Raw genomic sequence first — 19997 nt, 5'->3', positions numbered from 1 at the left:
TAAAAAAATGAAAAGATGAAGATGATGACAGTCATTAGGCGCCTCTACCCGCCCTCCATTTGCAGTTACAGTAGTGCTGCTATTCTTTCTCAAAATTAGACAAAAGCTAACTTTTCTCATAGTTACAGAATGTATTTAGCGAATATACGAATATGATAAAAATAATAAACACACAATCTACAAAACTATGATATAATTTTTTTGTAAATTTAAAATCTTTGTAATAAAAAAAAAATCCAGATTATGTAATTATGAAAAAAAATTGTAACTATGAGATAATATTCTGGTAATCATGAAATTTTGAAATAAAAGTTTTGGTAAGTATTAAACGCTAAAATAAAAAAATAAAAAATTGAAACTAGTTTTTTTTCTATGGTGAATGCAACGCACATCTCAGCTACATATCCAACCAGTTAGGAATAGTACAACATTTCTGGTACAAACAAACCTTACTTTTCTTGATGTAAGGCATTTTTCACTCTGAGTACTCTCAAGTCTGAGCTTCTGTCGAGGTCTGGAAGGCATCGTGAGTCTCGTCCAGCCCCTCCTCGTTAGGTTGTGTTTGATCCTCTCTTCCTCAGTTGGTGAGCGACGGAGCAGGAGGAGGCACAGTGTTGGTTTGTGGAGAAGGGAAGCTGTCGATATTCTGAGCAAATTCAGTCTCCCCGTCGGATGGCGAGGTGGATAGCCACACAAGACAGATTTGATGTTATGATTTATTAAGGATCAGCAAATGAAATGAGAAGAACATTTCATATTCAGGCGTAAATCTTGCTGGAATAAGCGATGTTAAATCAACGGTTTACCTCCTGGTCAGGTGAGTATAACATATATCCACTTCAGACAGACTATGGAGTGTTAACGTCAACGTCCGTTATTAGACGCAGTTTTGCTAGCTCCTGCATTGACAGTTTGATGTGTGAATGCCATGTCCTTGTTAAATCCGACCTATCGCACGCTTAACCTGTGATAAAAGAGCACCAAAACGCTCATAAAATATGCTGTTACCTCCTGGTTCTTGCCTGTGAACATAACTTTTGGTGTTGTTCTGGTGCTTTATCGTTTCCAATCACTTTCGTTCAAAGCTGTTTAATTTATTAAGAGAATTTGTGTGAAAATAGCAGCGCTATTGGTTAGTTAATTAGCTAAACCGTTAGTTTGGTAAACGTTACAGTTTACTACAGTAGAAAACCGAGGGAACCAGGGCTAACTCGAACAAACAAACCGTGTAGCGGGAAAACGGAAGGGAAGTTTTGTTCGCAAATATACATGTCATCATCAATATATGACATGGCATGGATAATTAGTCAACTTGCTAGATAACTAACTAGTTCTCACATCAACGCTTCGAAATATACCCACCGTTAAACCTTAATTGAGTCAGTGTAAAGTAGTTGGTGTCTGTTTTCCTGTCACTCTTAAGTAAACGTTGGTCTTCAGTGATTCAAAAAACACCATACTTTAGTTTTATGGTCTCAGTATTCCTAGTCTAAGAGTATTTTTTCTTCAGGTAGAATTACAGTTGTATTTGAGGGCTTGTTTTGCATCACTAGGGGAATTTACCAACATGTGTTTTCCAGATCATTTAAGGTGCAGTTTGTGAATTCTGCTGCCTTGGCTAACTAGGGTATCAGTGGTTCAGAAAGGGGTATGGCCCCAGCCCTGACCAAAGTCCTGAAAGATGGCCATGGCATCCACCTGTCCTCACCTCCTTCCTCTGTCAGAGTGGACTCAAATGGGAGAGCCGTGCGCAGTACAGAGCTGGAGTCTCACATGAGACCAACAGATGATGGTGACTCCCAGAAGATGTGGTTGAACCTTTCTTTGTTTCCCTCTCTGGACTCCTGCCTGCCTTTGAGCCCCCTGGATGTCCCTGCAAACCCTTTGCTTTTCCCATGTCTGCAGGCGTCTGTCAGCCAGTGTGAGGCAGTGCTCCTACCCAGCCCTGCTTCCCTCCTCAGCTTCCTGTCAGTCAATAAAAGCCTGAAAGATTCTCATCAGGTGGTCTCTGTCTTACCAGGTGTACCAGACATGTTTTTAGGCCCTGTCTCTGAGCACAATAGCCAAGAGGCTTGTCTGCTGCATGGTTGTGGTGCTGCTCCTGAATGTGGGCCAGATGGTGGTGATGTGCATCGCTCCCCTTTTACCCTTACGGGTGTTTCTCCTTCAGATTCCCTTGGGAAAATAAAGTTCCAAGGCCACACTCCCTTCTTTGCACCCCAACCTACACTGATACAGGGGAAAGCAGCTGGAGTCGGATGTCCTCTTCCAGCTTCAATGCAGTCTTGCAGTGTCAGGGTGAACTTTGACCAGCGGGCATCTAGCACTGTGCTGGAGGAGGCTGTGAAGGAGCAGCTCTCCAGGCAGGCAGGACTACACAGCAGAGTTTGGAGACTGCAGAGGAGACTGCAAGCCCTGCTTGGAGAGCATGCTGTGCTACACTGCAACCAGCAGCTGGAGGGGCTGAAAAGGCACTGTCATCTTGGAGATGTGTCTCATGACAGCCTGGACTCCATACATCCTGGTATACTACCTCCACAAGCGGCTAGTAAACCCTATTTTTCCTGGCTAGAGTCGTCCACAGCCTCATCTTCATTCACAGAGCTCAGAGAGTTTAGTCGCTCCAGCCAGGAGGTGCTGAGAGGTCTGCAGGAGGCCTTGGACTCTGAGGCCACAGCCAGCAGCAGCTCAGACGATGAGTTAGAGGAGGATAAGAGTCACCATAGAACCAAGACTTCACCTGTGTGAGTATCCAGCGAGTAGAAGTAGTTTATATTTATCTTCATTTCCTCTGTACAAATTTGCACACTGATCAATAAGACTACAATTCTAAATCCCTGAAGATGGCTTTTTAGAGTCATGAATGTTTATTTCTTTTATATCCTCTTCGCAATATAAAAGGTGCTGGATAGTGCCAACTGACTATGCGACTGATATGTCCATATTCTTTGTTTTATGACTGGGACTAATAGAAAAAGAAACAACTTTTTAAAAATAATTTATAATAGGAATTCTTTCTACAGTATGAAGTTCAAATAAGATATGAAGGGACATATTGTTTGTGCAGCCAAAATTCCACACATGGTTACTTTTGAAGTGAATTGAAGTGTGTTTCTTACATTTACCAGTGTGTATTTTAAAGAGCCATAGTGTGTATGTGGCTATCAAAGCTGGTTATTACAGCTAGATAAACAAGCTACAAAGGAGAGACTTTAGAAATCCCCTGGACCACAGATTTTGTGTATCAAGTTGAGGTGAATCATTTCATTCCACACAGTGTCAAATATGAAGTTACTTGCTATTGCCATTGTGAAAATACTAACACCAGCTCAAAGGCATCTGTACCGTTCACTTCCAAAAGATTTGTTATGCTGTTCCAGGATTGGATTTCCAGACCCAGCTGTGTTTCACACTTGAGCTGTTGGCCTTGTTTTAACTCAGACAAGTGAGGAGTAAACAGACAAAGACTCTCACACTAGGTAGCCTTTCAGTCCGGGACAATGAAGGCATCGCAAACTAGATCAAAAACAGTCAAAAAATTATTTTGTAAGATTAATCAGATACATCTGTTTGACGTTATAATTGTTGTAATCAATCACAATCATGTGTCATTAGTCATACACAAATGTCAAGGATGACACAATAACACTTATTTCAGGATGGCAGTATGAGTTTTGGAAAGGCAGCTGTTGCAGTGAATGGTCCACTGAGCCTCTGCAGAGTTAGATGCATATTTTTCTTGGCCCTCAGGGAAGTTTACAGTGTGGTTGTCTAAAGTACAAGTTTTGTCCTCCCAGCTGTGGAGAGTGTTATGACACTTTTTAGCCATGCGCACGCACACATACTTTTCTCTGTCCATGCTGCAGTCATAACAGATTCAAAAGACTAGCCAACTCTCTTTACCCACAGGGTAGGAAATAAACACAGACATGCCAGCAAGCCTGTAACATGCCAGCCATTCTGTGCCATTGTGCCTCAGCTCCTGCTCTTTCTAGTGAAAAATACTTTTGAAGTATGCGTCTGTATGTGTGTGGTTTGGTTGGGCGGTGGTGCTTTACTTGTGTCCTTGCTCAAATGGAGTTGTATTGCCCCAGACGAGGAAAAAAAGCTTCATATTTAAAGTGACATGCTTGTGTGCTGTGACATTACCATACCAGACGGTGTCAACCTGCAGAAAGAATGGCGCATATTCCACACAAGGAACTTATTATAACCAGACTTTTACAGATATTGTGTTGGTTTAGGTTCACTCTTGGTCTGGTTAATATTGTGGCAGATGTACAAAATTAGATATGTTAAATGGAAACACAGCAGTATTATATACAGGGCAGGAGAGCAGATGGACAAAATCGAGTCATGTGAAACCATGACTTGCAATTACAACAACAAAAATCATTTCCGCTTATAGCAAATCCAACAACATGTTTTTGTTTTTTTTTGCAGCATACACCATGCTTAGCACAAAATGCCAATTCAAATCAGGTGTTCACATTTAAATACTTTAAACCAGAATGCTACCACATTTCATCATGTTTAGCAGCTGTTGAGAAATTATTGTCTATAAATTATGACTATTAATTAAAGAAAGTGAAAGATCTCTGATGTTCTCTGAGGCTTAAAAAAGGAGAACGTGGATGAGAACGTTTTCGTTATTTGCCAGTGAATGTCACTGTTAAATGAGCCCATGTCCAGTCAGACTGAAAATAGTCTTTCTAAAGTACAATCGAAAGGAGACAGCGGGGATAACAACTTTATTTGGAAAGGAGAGGAGAATCTCTTGAGAGAAATTTTTGCAATCCTTCTATCTGAGCAGATGGTCTGTTTAATTCTTTTTAGCGTCGATGCATTACAGAGGTAATACATTTCCTTGTCAACAATTTGTCGTCACTGTTCAACCCATTATCACAGTGGTCTTGGCTTCAGTCCATTTTCACCTTTCCTTTAGGTCTCAAACTAGGTGTAGTTTTATTTGTTCAGTAAGATATAGTTCTTCAAGGCTTCTCTTTTTTCCTGAATTAGTGCAATACACAAGCAAAATTGGAGCATGTTCATTTAATCTGAGAACTGAAATGAAAAAGGGTGTTTTAAGACTGTTTTTTTATTTGGCCAGCTTCATTTTTTTTTCAGTTTGCCTTTTGTCCGAGTCCCTTCTCCTCCTTTGTGGAACAATGCACTGTGCTTCATCAGTAAACCTCCCCTGAAGAGTTTTTATGGCAGGTTCCTCCTTGATCAGGACATCCCTGTGCTGGAGACGGGAGAGGTTGTTGCCCTCCTTTAGAAAATGTGGAAATAGTTGACCTTTAACATTCTCAGTATGAACTTGTAAAGCAAAGACATGGTTTGACTTCAGTTTGAAACCCAGTGTCCACATTGCTCACTTTCTGCCCTGACAGGAGTCCTTCACACCTACAGCTGTTGCTCATTTTCAGTTTTCAGCATGTTTAAATATACTGTATGGGAGTCTTTTGAAAGGCTAAATGTTGGAAAGTTTAACTGCTGGACACACCCAAAAACCCTAATTCCTCTACAAGAGCCAAGAAACACTGTTCAAAGAGGGGAATTCGTAAGCCCAGCACTACTTGCTGGGACTGGCCTTTGATTCAACCAGGATTTGGCTGAGAAAACTCATACTTTCTCACTGTGGAGGGTAGCCAGTGGGTTGCTACCCTCTACATTTTATTCACTGATGTCAATATTTTCATAATAAATAGTTTGTGAACTTGCACACTAACAGGTATAAAGCAGCCTATCCTCTTCTGTCCTCTCCTCTCCTCTCCCCCTGACTTGCTTAATGCTTGGCAAATATTCCTGGAATTTTCTCATTATACAGTTGGAAAGAGCTGCAGGGCAGCCAGGTCTGGTCATTGTGTACGGAGGAAAGACAGAGCCTACTCCTTGGCAAACAGATATCAGCTTAGGGTTGAGTGGAACTCAATTTAGAGGCAGAGATTTACCAATGATATGGCTCGCTTTTCATCAGCAATATTCTCCCTCATGTGACCCACAAACAAGACAGAGTATTTGTGATCAGGTAAGAAAACAACATTTTGGGTATATAATGTAACAGGTTAACATTAAATAAGCTACCTAATACCAAACGTTATTGTAATATCTGTGTGTAGCTGCTGGCCTAACCTTTCTCTGTCCTGCATCAGAGTGTTTGTAGTGGGGGAGTCCCTCCCTGTCCTAGCCAAGGTCCAAGAGCACTGCCATAGCAACTATTGCCCTGCTGAAGTCAGCCAACCACACACACACTGAAGATAAATGCTAACTGAACAGGCTAGTGCCATGGAAACATACTATAGACACACACCACGCAACTCAACTGTGTGCTATTCTGTGGCCTAGATAAGCTTTTGTGCTTAACCCCCCCATGCTAAACAATTTGCATGCTACTTTGATACATGGCTGTGTAAAATAGGTCATATGTTGACAGTGCTGCAGTACAAATGTGTAAACTGAAAAATGTTTTGGTCATTACTCAATTTCAGTCCTCTTCCCTTTTTTGTGTTACTGTTCTCTCTGGTGACACTTCCTGTGGTTAAATCTCAGTGGCCATATTGCATTTTATAACTGCTTTCGATATTGGAATTCTCTTCTTATGATGTTGGATTAGGGTCTAAAGCCTTTGACAAAATGAACAAAATATATTATCCTTCTATTACATGGGTAACTGTCCTCCTCTCTCATCCACCACCTTATTCCTGCTGGCAGCAAAAGCAGCATCAGCTGTGAGAGACGATGGCTGGAAGAGAGAGCGGAGCTGGGCAGCAGATGGAGCTGGTTGCAGCTGCGTCTGGCTGAGCTGGAGGGGAGGATACAACAACTGGTGGAGCTCCACAAGCACATCCGTTCTTCCAAAGTAAAACAACACTCTGTGTCCACCTCAGTGAAGGGCAGTTGACATAATGTACAAACTGGCAGACATAAAGGGCAATTACATAGTTTTTTTGTTAGGTCTTGATATATTAGATTAGTTTTGTGTAATATACTAACAGCTCATTGTACCTGGTCAGCCAACTTTTGCTACCTTACTGTAACAAATGAATAGCACTTCAGCCTAAGTATCTTATAATAAGGTTAACTCGGTCACATTTTAAAGCTGTATTAAGCACTTACTCGCCACTAGGGGGCAGAGAGATTCCAGAACTAACTCGCATCTTTCATGTACTGCTAGTAGGCTACTATGAAAATGGATGAGATGTTGATTTTTCAATCATAGTGGTCATTTTCAATAAGAATGCTAAGTTGTAAAAATCATTCAAATACAATGCACAGCGCTCTACTTTTAAATAATAATCCTTTTAAATAATAATCCTTGAAATGTGCAAATTCATTGCAAGATCAAAAAAAAAAGTATTTTAATTAAAGCAGACCTCTTCCTAAAGTGGTTGCGTTTTAAAGCTTTGACTCAAGTAATCTGTGTTTTTGTGTGTGTGTGTTCAGGGTGGTGTGGTGCTTGCAGAGTCCCAGCCACTGACAGACAGAGAGATTCAGCAGACCTTGCTGAGGGAAATGGCAGGGTTGTCTTGCACAGCCTCGGATGCTGACACTGAACCATGCAGCCCCACACACCTTTTGCACAACATAGAGAGACAGGTAGGAGGGAGGACCTAGCGCACACACACCCATAATAACAGGTGTGTGAAGAGTCTGAAATTGAGAGGATTAATAATCTATAATTGTATATTCTACACCGGCAGATTACATTTTTCTTTTTTGTAGGAAAGATTAAACAAATTATTTAAGGTATGCAAACTGTTTGACTTTTGTGTTATTGTGCTAAATCGCAGACTGTAAAATTGAATGCATGAATTCCAACTGGTATTTAATCAGTTCAAAGAGAAAGACCTTATTCATCTTTCCAGCTGTATGAACTGTCTTAATGGCATTAAAATTGTGCTTAAATGCACATGTGTTGTCAGAGAAACGTGTGAAAATGTCTCCAAGTAAAATGGCATATTTTTTGTTTTGCATTAAGAGGTGGTTTCAGAATGCTGATACTCAAGTGCAAGTTACAACATTGCCCTGCACCAGCTCATGTGCATTAACACAACCTCAGTTGTGCATCTTCATTTACCTTGACAGAAGTGAGTTTGTTTGGGGCCAGGGAAGAACAAAAATGTTCTCTGGATGCTGAACCACCTTTTGTTGTACTTTTGAAAGTGCATATATGTGTGTGATTATGAGTAGCTTTTTACTCTGTTGATATGTTGTTGGACACTGGATGTAGATAGGCACCATTTAATATTAGCATTGTGTGTGTATTGGACAGCGGATGTGAGCCACATCAAGCTCTGCAGTAAAACAACTGAATGAATTTTTTATTATAAATAATTATCAATCAGTCACCATACAACAAAACAGAAAAATAAAGCACAGGTTGAAAACAACCAGAATAATCTTTAAGTGCTGAACCAGGCAAATTTGCACCTTGGGAACATGAATAGCAGAAGGTTCCTGAATAAAATTTCATCACATCACACTCATACTTATTAGTCTCATCAGTCTATTATCTTTTATTATGTAACAAACAATTTCAAGGAGCAAAGAAAGTCTAAATAATGTTTGTTGGTGTCTCCATCTTTGCTTGGATGGAGTGCTTACATAGTCACTGCTGTTTCTCTTTAGGAAGTGAGATTGTATTTCACACTCAAGTTTCAATCTATCACATATGAAATGCATTATTTGGGTGATGTCTTCATTACAGAGTGCTCAGCTTAGCCAGATCGTCAACAGTCTGATGCCTCCTCTCTTTTCACCGCTCTCAAAACAAGCACAGACCTGTAAAGTCAAGAGAAACTACACAAGGTAGAGAACACACACAGTGCCTAAGAGAGTGCTGAACACCTATATTACAATTATGAGTGACTTGATCACAAACACATGTAGTTCAGAAATGTTTAATTTCCATGGCAATTTGAAATAATTTTGTCATAGGAGTCTTAAAACCAGTAAAACATTCAGTCAGACATGGTTTTTAAAAGTATATGTATATGAATGTATGTATATTATAGGTCACACTAGTAATAGCTGTTTTTGCACTAAAATACAAAAATACATCTAATTCAAAATAGAAAGAGGTTTGTCCATTTTCTCTTTTTGGCCCCGGCTACAGGGTAAGCTATCAAGGCTGAGACCATGCTCCCTGTTTATAATATAACCCAGTGAAACAGTTGGGTCATTCATGTCTTTCCTTCCTGCTGCCTTTTTAACTCTGTCAGGCTGCCTGTGAAGATAAAAGCCACATAATACATAAAAGACATTCTGCCTGTTTATGCATGTACAGTAAAAAGGGGTTATAAGTAGGTATTATTTGTTTCTGGTTGTTTTTTGTGAACAGGATCTAAGAGACTCAACACCTTCAAAATGTTGCCTTCTTAGTGCCTGTGATCTTAGCATGAATCATAACCCTCACATTTACATGACCTCCTCTGATCTCGTCCCTGCAGCGGTCAGAAAGGAGATGGTGTTTTTGTGCCTGGGAACTCTAAAAGAAGGAGACTGGCGACTTCAAGGCTCTTCAAGGCTGATATGTCATGTGTTTGTGCCCGAACCCGACCTTTAGTCACCTATCACAAGCCCAAACTGTTCACCTTTAACACCTACAACCCAAGCAGTCCACAGGTAGGCCACATGCATTCTCCTCCATTCCCCAGTCTGTCCACCTGACCATATACAGTACAAACAAAGCACACATGCACATTCTCAATAACAAAGGGCCAGAGGTCTGTCCCTGAGGATGCACTACCTCCACTTAGTGTTATTAATTATTGACTCTTCTTTCTAAAATTCTTTATTGATAAACGCCAAGGCACTTACAAACAATGTAATCATTGTATTAAGGCTTTAAAAAACCACGACTGTCCATGCATTAAGTTATATCAAAAACAAATAAGATCTATGAAGAGAAAACAGATATAAAAAACAAAATCCATGATAGAAACATAATCACGTAAACAGAATGAGAATGTGGTATGTACCTTCATGATCTAAATTTGATAAAAGAAGGGAGTAAAAAGAAAAAGAGAACTTTGCATCAAACAAATGGTGCACAGGTGTAATGTAAGATCCAACCTTTTCCAGTCTGATAGAAAAAAAATTTCTTTACATTTTTTTTTTTATATAGATACATAGTTAATGTCAATCCAATCATCAAGTGCACGTCACATTTGAAGGCAGGGCACCCGAGTAGCTGGTCTTAAATTTAAATAGAATGTCAACTTAAATAGAATGAAAACTTTATGAACTTTCTGCCAGATTGGGCTTAATATTGAACAAGACCAGAATATATAATAATGGTTTGCCTCAGAGGACACACATTGTCTCCAATGTATCTTATAATTAGTCTTTTGAACAGGAGTAATGAAGAAAGTTATTAGTTTTTTTTCCAGCAAAACTCGCTCCATAAAGCTGAACATGATGTTTATCATTGTACTTCACAGAAATTCTCCTGTACCCATTTCACTCCCTTTCCCATTTTTGTTTCACATGCAATGGGTTACATTCGCTTGTTGTAGGCCTTCATAAAATTTTGAGATGTTTTTATGGTTTAATTTCAAAATCTTTGCGTCTGTGAACCCTTCAGAAGCCTATCTCCTAAACATTACGTCCTCTCTCTATATAGTTATTATTCTTATCTTAATCCTACTCTGTGCTTCTGATGCAAATCAACATACATTGGTGTTTATTCATTCATTCATATCCCTGCAGTGTTAGTGAGTGTAGATAAATGCAGCAGTTACATTTGCATTTTCCACCCTTCTCTATTCTGAGACTGAGTGCTCATGTGACAGTAATGAAGATTCTACGATCCCTTTGCCTTATTACTGTATTTCCAGCCAAATGTGCATATTTTCAATGTACCCTTTACAGTGTAGATCCAGTTTGGGTTCCATAATAAAGGTTAAAAAGCTGATGAAAGCGTGACACTATGTAAAAGCTGTGAAACGTATTCATGAATTTATTTCATTAAAATTACTCACATGTTCATGTCAAATGAGTCTTCAGAGCAGTTGCTCTTTGTCACGCCTCAGTGGTGGAATGCCATATCACTTAGCAGTTCCCCAAATTAAATAGGAATTAATGTTTAAAGCCCCACACCTGCTTTTAATTAAACAATATTATCTCTTGGATTTGCTTCAAATCAACAAATCAAATGCATGGGATTATTTTAAAGCTCTAGCCTTTATTTAGCTAGAGGACATTGCACAGTGCTATGTTCTCATTGCCAGTAAAAATACAATATGTTTCAGTTTATTTTTGGCATATCTTTATTTAAAGCAGCACCGATAAATATTTTAAATTAACAGTGGATCATCTGTGTATAACATAAAAACGGTTGCTCTTCATGACAAAGCCACAGTTAAAAACTAACTCTGGAAAGTTTTACGGAACATTTTACTGTCTTTCAGCTCATTGTTTTGGTTTTCTGGCCATCAAACTGTCTAGCTGCAGCAGGCAGCTGTTTACAGTGAAAAAACAAATAAATTGACTGTACGCTACCTGTCAGGCACCAAATAGCAGACTCACAAAGTTATCAACTATCTTGTGAACATAATGGAGCATTTGGCAGTTAAAGAGACCAAAAAAAAGCTGAATGTAAGTAGCCAGGAGAACAACTTCAACTGAATGGTTATGTTGCTCTGTGATTGTTGGATGTGTAAATAATTAAGTGATTGCTAAGACGTTCTCCATAAAGACATGTAATAATATGACCTCCAGGTGGCCACAAAAATCATTAATGCAGCTTTCAGATTGTACATTTTTATGTGAACATGTTAGCGCTATCACTTGGCAACCTTATGTCTGTCTGTGTGGCACAGAACACTAATCCATTGTGCCAGTGATAAAAACATAAGGTATGGTCCTTATTTTATAATCTTTAAACTAGTTCCTCCTTGGCTGATATAAAATGCTATACATTTTTCACTCCTCATGTACAAATCCAACATTTTTAAATGCCAATGTACCATTTGCTGTCCAATGCCTGAGAGTCATCATCTAACTGAGCACTACTCCTCTGGATGGCATAAAACCCAGAGCAATTACAGCTCCTATAAGAAGCAGCAACAAACCATCATATTATTGCCAGATGACAAAGAAAGCCTTTACAACTTAATTGCTTTAATCAGTGCTCAGAGTGCAGCTTCCTTAAAACTGTATGACTCATACCCTAACAAAACAAAGTTAATACTGTAGTCAGTGAAACTCTTGTGTCCTGACTATGCTCTGTTTACCGTTAAGTATTGTGTGGTAAATAATTTTCTCTTGTTCTCCATTGTTTCAGGATCTGGGGAGGTCCACGTCCACCCTCTCCTCTTCTCTGTCATCATCTTCCTGTTCATGTTGCTCCTCTTGTGATCCTGTAGTCCTGTGTTCTGATCCTGACTGCAGCTCTAGCTTAGCCCAGTCCTTCAAGAAGCAGAGCTCCAGACCTCACCCCGTGTTGTCTCTTTCATTTGGTAGGAGAAGCATTAATGTAGCATAATGAAAAACCTTTTTTGTGTTCTTTTGTGTTCATTTCTTGGCTTCCTGTCTGACATGGTAGACCACACACTGGCCATATTATATTTGCCATTTCAAATACAGTTGCTGCTTTCCTGGAGTGCTGAAACACTTGTTGAAACAAAGTCTCTGGGAGAGAACTGTTGTGTATCTTGATGTATTGACATGTATTCAGATGATGCCAGTGTGTGGGCTTACGTACAAACTGTAGAAAACAATGAATGTGGGTGCTTTTACTTGCATCATGTGTGTTTGCCCCTGATTGTGTGCTTGCATTTAGAAATTTGCTCAGGAACCGACTGTGACAATATTTCTTTCCTAAGGTTGGGTGTATCATTTCAACTTAACATTGTGTCCTTTCCACCCAGACACTCCTCTGTCCCACCACTTACAGAGAGCCCTAGCCAGAGAAGAATGGTCCCAAAGGCCTTTAGTTATCAACGCCCAAACGCCCACTCCAGCACAGTACAACAGACGCAGTTCCACGCCACTGCATAACAGTAAGATCCCGCCCTTCGCCAGCAGTGATTACATAGCCTTTTTTTCTATGTGCTCTCTTCTTCTGGTCTACTTTGTAAAGCTGATCAGTAGTGTTCTACATTTTTACTGACAAAGTAGAGTACATTAGCCAAGTAGCACCTTATTGATCCAATATGTGAAGATGCTGCTTGTGAGCAGGGTCAGAAGCATGACTGTAACCTGCTGTGTTGACGTCATAGTCAACTGATGAGCAATTTAACAGGGAGACCGAGGTGCTGTTAAAAAGACTCCACCTGCATTTTTCTTGTCATTTTTCACCGAACAGATAGCAGCCTCACTGACTTTTGATCCACTTAGCTTTGCTTTGATAGAGCCCTCTGTCTGAAGTCTGTGGTAATTTAATGTTAATGCAATGTCAACACTTCAGTTAAAATCTTCACAGTTAAAACCTTCCAGTGGTGCCTTTATATTATGTATTACTGTAGCTACTGTTCCAATTTTGTTAAGACATAGCACAGAATAATGTGAATGGTTTGTACTTATTTTAGCATTCAAATGTATTGTTAATATACAGTATAATTTGAAATTATATCATGTTATATTATACATTTACAATTATCATGTCATTATAATAAACTGATAATTTAACTTTTTAGACAATTATCCCTTTTGGTTGCATACAGTGAATAGACCTAATATCACTGTGGAAAAAATGGCTGCTTCAAAGCCTACTGCTGTGTCTGCTTGTTATCTCCCTGCGGACCAACGTAATTGGTTGCTAGCATGTCAGATATCCCACTGGGTCTGTATGAGGCTTCCAACTGAGCAGTAGATGGAAATGAAATCATTTGGCATTTCAACAACGTCAATATGTGTCTTTGCATATATTTGTCTGACACTAATAATCATTTCCCTCTGCAGTTACACATCTATGGCAGCTATGGTTTCAGAGCTTTAAGTGGTCTTTGCTTGCGTAGATATCCACAGTGTAGATTGATTTAGAATTTCCCAGTTCATCCAGGGAATGTTGACTAAGCTTTTTGGATGGATTTTTTTTCTTCCTCTGTTAAATACCAAGTAAGGTGGAAAAAGAGACAAGAAATGATGCAGTGGAACCAAGGAGAGAATGAAGGAGGAGACACAACGGAAGCAGATTGAAATGGATGAACACATCACTCACCTACGCCTCTGTTGATTTCCTGTCAGCTTGAATGATCTTTTTCTCCTTTGTCAAGAGCAGAAGAAAAAGACTGTCAAGTAAACATTTTCTAAAACAATAACCTGGCACCTAGCAAGAAACCTGTTATCATATCTGATCATAGCAAAAATAGAATTAGATTACATGAACAGGCAAAGCAAGCAGGAGAAAGAAATATGGGCAAATGACATGGAGAATGATGATGTAAGTTAATTAATAGTTAACTATGGTAGCTGTTTGTACAGGTGTGCATATGCACTACAACAGAATGATGTACTGTATTAGTCCAAGGCATTAGTCCATTAATTTGTGTCTCTCTTTTCTTTGTTACCTCTGCTTACCTCTCCTTAGTACTGGCAAACAGGGTTTTTGTGAGTAAATACTGAAAAATGAAAAGGTATTAATTCATGTACTTTAAACATCTAAGCGTCTTCAACACAATTAATTTAAGAATTTTTCAACTAGATCATAGAACAAAAAGGAAGGAAAAAGTTAAACATTTTTACCCTTGGCTGGCCCATTAACTGCACTGTGATTTCTGTAAATAAAGCTGGTGGTGTAACCAGAAAACTGAGAGACCACTTGCCAAAATAATAAGACTAATGGTTAAGGAGCTTAGCTTAGTACACTTAAACCAAAGCGTAAAATCCTTGAAGAACTGAAGGGTCAGTTGGAATGAAAGGGGAAATTCCTGTAGTGTATTAACTCTGTGTGTGTGTGTGTGTGTGTGTGTGTGTGTGTGTGTGTGTGTGTGTGTGTGTGTGTGTGTGTGTGTGTGTGTGGTGTGTGTGTGTGTGTGTGTGTGTGTGTGTGTGTGTGTGTGTGTGTTTGTGTGTGTGTGTGTGTCTGTGTGTGTGTCTGTGTCTGTCTGTATAGGTCACAAATACAAGCAGCATGCAAGGCATTGTAAAAACAGAGTTATGGGTCTGTCACCTATCAGGATGGCAGGCTCTGCTCAGAGTCAACACAGAAGAGCCAATCAGAGGAAAAGGAAGAGAAGATGCATCCACAGACTAATAGAAGGTGAGTATATACAGTACATGCTCACACTGCACTGTACACACAAATATACAGTAAATCAATCTGTGACACTTTGTAAAGTGTCACAGATTGATTCACTGTGTGTGCATGTGTGTGTGTGCATGTGTGTGTGTATCCCTAGATGAGCAGGATGCCCTATACCAGCTCGGTCAAGTGGAGGAAAGTTCAGATGAAGTGCTGGAGGAGAGCTACACACAGGTTTCACGCAAGCAGGCCTCTCAGGTAACAAACAAACAGACAACATGCCCTTTAACCTCTACACTATGCTAATTGAAGGAATAAATATATTTGTTTGTACACAGATGGTCTGCAGTGTTTCCCACAGAATTTGGTGCTCAGCTGCAAATATTTTTATTGCCAAGTACTTTGTGACAAATAAATAACTACACAATATTTACAGCTCACTTTGCGTTTGCCATCAATCTCACCTGTTGCTTCTGCCCTAACTGGCTCTCCCACAGCAGCATGTTAGCTGCTTCCTGCCTCCTTCTCCCCTCCATCTCTCTCTTCATTAGCTACAGCTATCCCTTCCTGACCCTCTCCTCCTGCTTCAGCTGCCAGAGCAGCATTGGTGGAAGCCTGGAAATATTAGAAACAAATTAATTGGATAGCTAAACACACTGGTCAGACTGCTGAACTCTCCCACATGTGTTTTCTTAAGTTTCTAGGTCCTCTGTTTTGCCAATATCTCTGGTTCAGACTGTCAGTGTCACAATTTAATAATTAATATTGACATTATCCACATACACAAGCAGTTGATACTGACTAGCAGCTATGCCAACCGTCTTCTCTGCGGGGAAAAGACTACAGCAATCGTTCTTTCTGAGCATGATCATGTTTTGATTCAGAGCGTGCATGGAAAGGAGGGGCTCTTCACAGACGGGTCTGTTGTCACTGTGTTTTTTGAGACACAGAGAGCAAGCGAGAGAGTGACAGTGGGACAATGAGGGACTGGGCTGTGCTCAGCTTTACAAAGAAAGATTTTACCCATTTGAAATAGAAAACATATATTCTAATAAGGGTTAATTACATATATTCAGCATTACAGATGCCAGGTGACTTTGCATATCTGTTATGTTATATGATGACATATGGCCAGAAAGGTCACATTTGGGAGCCGTGTTGAATGGTTTGATGTGTTATCATCAGGGCTGTATAATTGTACTTACTGTTATTTTAATCCAAATGCAAAATCTGTTACAGATCACAGTGGTAGGCAGAAGCTTCTAACTTGATAATACTGCTAACTTCTCAGTTATATGTCTTATATGGAATCACAGGGTTTAGTGTTGGATAGAAGTAAAGTGTTTGAAATTATTTATTCACTTCAAATTAAACACACTCTCGCAAGATAAATGCTGTGTAACATAGATCCACATGCATCACGTGAAATGTGTGTGTTAAATGTGAAAAAGATGGTCAGACTACAGAAAACCTTTATCATAGCAACCTGGTGATGTAGAATGAGTTTGAATGTGTGACCATCTCTGAATCACTGGTGTGAACTGTCACGTTACTCTTACTTTTACTTGGCCATGTTTCCTTTTAGGGCTCTATTCGCAAACGCCAGGGTGAGAGTGTGTACAACATCAACAACATTGTCATCCCCATGTCACTAGCTAAAGTGGAAAAGCTGCAGTACAAAGACATCCTCACACCCAGGTATGGAACTGCTTCTGAAGAAGTTGCATAAAATTCTTAAGTTCCCTTTTGTACCATGGCCTGTGACAATGTCTCTTAAAAACTAATGGTCAGACTTAACAGCACATGAGGGTGGCAGTTGGTTTTATAGCCCTTTACAATATAGCTGTTTTCTGTAAATCTCAACATAATGATTCAAAATGAGTGCTTGATTTGTTTTATCATAGAATGATACTGTGGAATTGTAAGCACTATAAGTAAACAATCTGCTGTTACTTAATGAAAAATAAAGAGTGGTTATTATTGTGTCATTCACCTAAAAACGTCGTTCTTATTACAGGTGGCGGGTGGTGTGCGCACAGTCTCTGATAGAAAACGAGGCAGAGAAGGAGAAAGACGGCGAGGGGCAGGTAATGTCTCCTTCGTTTGGACATGAGCACTTTATTTTAATTTGTGAAGAAAATATCTTTGTGTGGTGTGCAGGTTGAGGATCTCAGTGATGAAGTCTTTGCTCAGAGACACGTGGCTGTGGAGCAGAGAGAGAAATCGCGCTGGTCATCCTGGGGAAAGAGGAAATGCTGCAGGCGTCCTACACGGTGGAAACCCACATTCACAAACAGACTCTCAAATACAGCATTGAAAACTGTTTCATTTGAATGCTATTACATCATGTGGCACAAAAGTGCAAGTTTAACTACATGCATCAGGTGGTTTTGGGAGAATAAATCTGCCTTCAAACATCAGAAATGACAGGCAGTGTTTTTCATATTCCACGCTTTCATCAGAAGATGTCACCAAAGAGATACATTTGACAATTGGATTAACTGAACTGAAAAAGACTGTTGACTGTGCAGTGCAGCTGTTGCATATTTGGTTTGTTCATCTCTGTGCATGTAAATATAACCCGTGTGAAAGTGGAATGTTGAGAAATTTCTCAGCAAAGTTTCATGGGGTATGCTTGTTTTTTCACTTCAGATCTGGCAGCAGGCTGTCAGGCAGTGGGGGTGGAATATGCACATCAGGAGAAGAGAGCTCTGTGGAGTGGAGTGGTGCTCAGCTGGATACTGATGAACAGCCAAGCTCAGAGGAGTGGCTGGTAAGATCAAAAGCAACACAGCTGAAACCCCAAATCCCCCAAACAAATTTTGAATATTTAGAGAATGATAATCCAGGTGACATAGGAGGGAACTCATCAGTTATTTATTACATTATGGACTTTTTATTACAATTCGACTTATTCTTTAATTGCTCAAGGAGAATTTAGACAGATTGCTTCAACTTCAACTCAAGATAATTTTGGTGTCAGGTGAGAGGTAAAATGAAAGAGGTAATTTGCTTTTCCTTTCCTTATAGTCATAATAAAGAGGAGCGAGAGAAGCATATTGCCTATCATAATCATTTTTCATTTCAACCCCTAAATATTGAGAGCTGGAGGATATTTTTGGTAACATTCCAGTCCATGATAAAATTATGTTATTTGTGCTTCAGCAGAGAGAGGAAAAGTATAGAGTGGCAAAAATGTGTTGCAGACTATTCAATAAGGTTTCCCATTACTATTGTGTGAGCTATAAAGCCTAGATGGATTCTCGAGAGCCTACACAGATACTCATCTCCACTCTTTCTTCAGTTGAGGGTGCTCTGATTGCAGTGCTCTTTACCCTTTTGCTTTGATTGGAGAAGGAATGGGTTGCTACTAAACCAAACCGTCCTAATCAACCTTCTCCACGCCACAAATTCCCCCGTACTTCACTGCTTTGCACTTCTTCCTTCCATCCTGATGAAAGCACAATCTTTGATTTTTTTAAATAGGCATTTGAGCCATGCACAGCTATAATACAGCCTTCAAAGATTATCAGGATTCAGAACAGTACATCACAATTTAACATGGGCAGCCCAATCTGTATGTTCCTTATGAAATTTTAAATGCTGGGGTTATTACATAATTAATGCATTGTATAAATGTGTTACATTCTCATCCCTGTGTCTATAGAAAGTCATACATAAGGTACATACTAATCTCTGTAGTGAAAAACAAGCCACTTATGTACTGCATTTGTTGTTGATTTGCTACACTTGCGTTATATGTCCTCTGTCCTCTGGCAGCCTCAGACACCCTGGGAGCCACGAGTGTTTCCTTTGGATGAGAATGAAGAAGCCCTGCTCTGTGATAGATTAGAAAACGTACCCTCAGGGTGCTTAGAGTCTGGTTCTGCCTCCTCCTCATCGAGGAACTCAAACTCCCATCTTTCCCCGCCTCAGTCCTCTGGTGCTACACTGCCCTCTGGTGCACAAAGCAGGACCACTACACCCAATGGCAGCTGAGGGAGCAGTGCCTTGCTTTTTCATGTAAGTTGGGAAATATTGTGAATTCCCTGTTTAATATGTTACTCATCTATCCAATAACTCATTTGTAGCAGAAATTATTTATTAGGTTTTTAATGGATTCCTGGTTTAATTTTTCAAAACACATTTGTTCACTCATTGATCAACATATTAGTCATTAACAAAAGCATCATTCATTCATTCTGAATAATTTGGGAAGTTAAGTCAGTAAGAAAGAAAGGAAGGGTATTCGTTCAATTACTTGTACGACCTAGATATGTTATATTTGTTAATTAAATTAGTAATTGTACTATTTCCTCTCCAGATCTCCTCACATCTGGGACCTTGAGGAGAAATTGTGCCCTGGGAACCTTTATTGGGATACTTCATATGTTCCATGAGTAGAGTGATTTGATATTATTATCTTAATACTTTGAAGCAAAAGTGTTTATTTTGTGAGTATTGTAACGTGCAGTTTTAAGTGACTACTGTAGCTCCTGCTACACTTTCAGGTTTTAATGTATGACAGGTACTGTATGTAAAGAAATATATACCAGCACAATTCCTCTGTAGTCTCAGGTTTGCAGCCTATACCGTTTGTAGTTGTCACTTATTTATTTTCACATTTGTCTTAAAATACTGTATAGAATGTCTTTAGTACATACATATGTTAACTTTTACCTGATTTACATGTACTTTTTGATTTCATGTTTTTGTTTTTTGATGTTGTGGTTTTGATATATATTTTTCATGAAGAAAGGAAAAACTTATTAGTAACTGTAAACATTAGTAAACATAGTGGATGTTA

The 19997-nt window shown here is 39.4% G+C and overlaps 1 protein-coding gene across 3 annotated transcripts; it reads left to right on the top strand.

Annotated features, from left to right (window-relative positions):
- The first annotated feature begins 576 nt into the window (after window positions 1-576).
- Window positions 577-19997, top strand: kansl1l (KAT8 regulatory NSL complex subunit 1-like). 3 transcript variants are annotated; one of them, XM_056389661.1, is made up of 16 exons: window positions 577-817; window positions 1725-2744; window positions 6715-6862; window positions 7447-7599; window positions 8711-8811; window positions 9453-9627; window positions 12290-12464; window positions 12876-13007; window positions 15062-15208; window positions 15348-15448; window positions 16776-16888; window positions 17208-17277; window positions 17351-17463; window positions 17843-17963; window positions 18971-19213; window positions 19515-19997. In XM_056389661.1, exons 2-15 carry the CDS (start codon window positions 1774-1776, stop codon window positions 19187-19189), a joined length of 2739 nt encoding a protein of 912 aa, XP_056245636.1. In that variant the 5' UTR covers window positions 577-817; window positions 1725-1773; the 3' UTR covers window positions 19190-19213; window positions 19515-19997. The 3 variants fall into 3 exon arrangements, with proteins under 3 accessions (XP_056245636.1, XP_056245635.1, XP_056245633.1); XM_056389660.1 differs by having other exon boundaries at window positions 1627-2744; XM_056389658.1 differs by having other exon boundaries at window positions 1581-2744.

This window comes from Seriola aureovittata, chromosome 11 (genome assembly GCF_021018895.1).
Source record: "Seriola aureovittata isolate HTS-2021-v1 ecotype China chromosome 11, ASM2101889v1, whole genome shotgun sequence".
NCBI lineage: Eukaryota > Metazoa > Chordata > Actinopteri > Carangiformes > Carangidae > Seriola > Seriola aureovittata.
The sequence above is the reverse complement of the archived record's forward strand: the minus strand, read 5'-3'. Positions and strand labels throughout refer to the sequence as shown.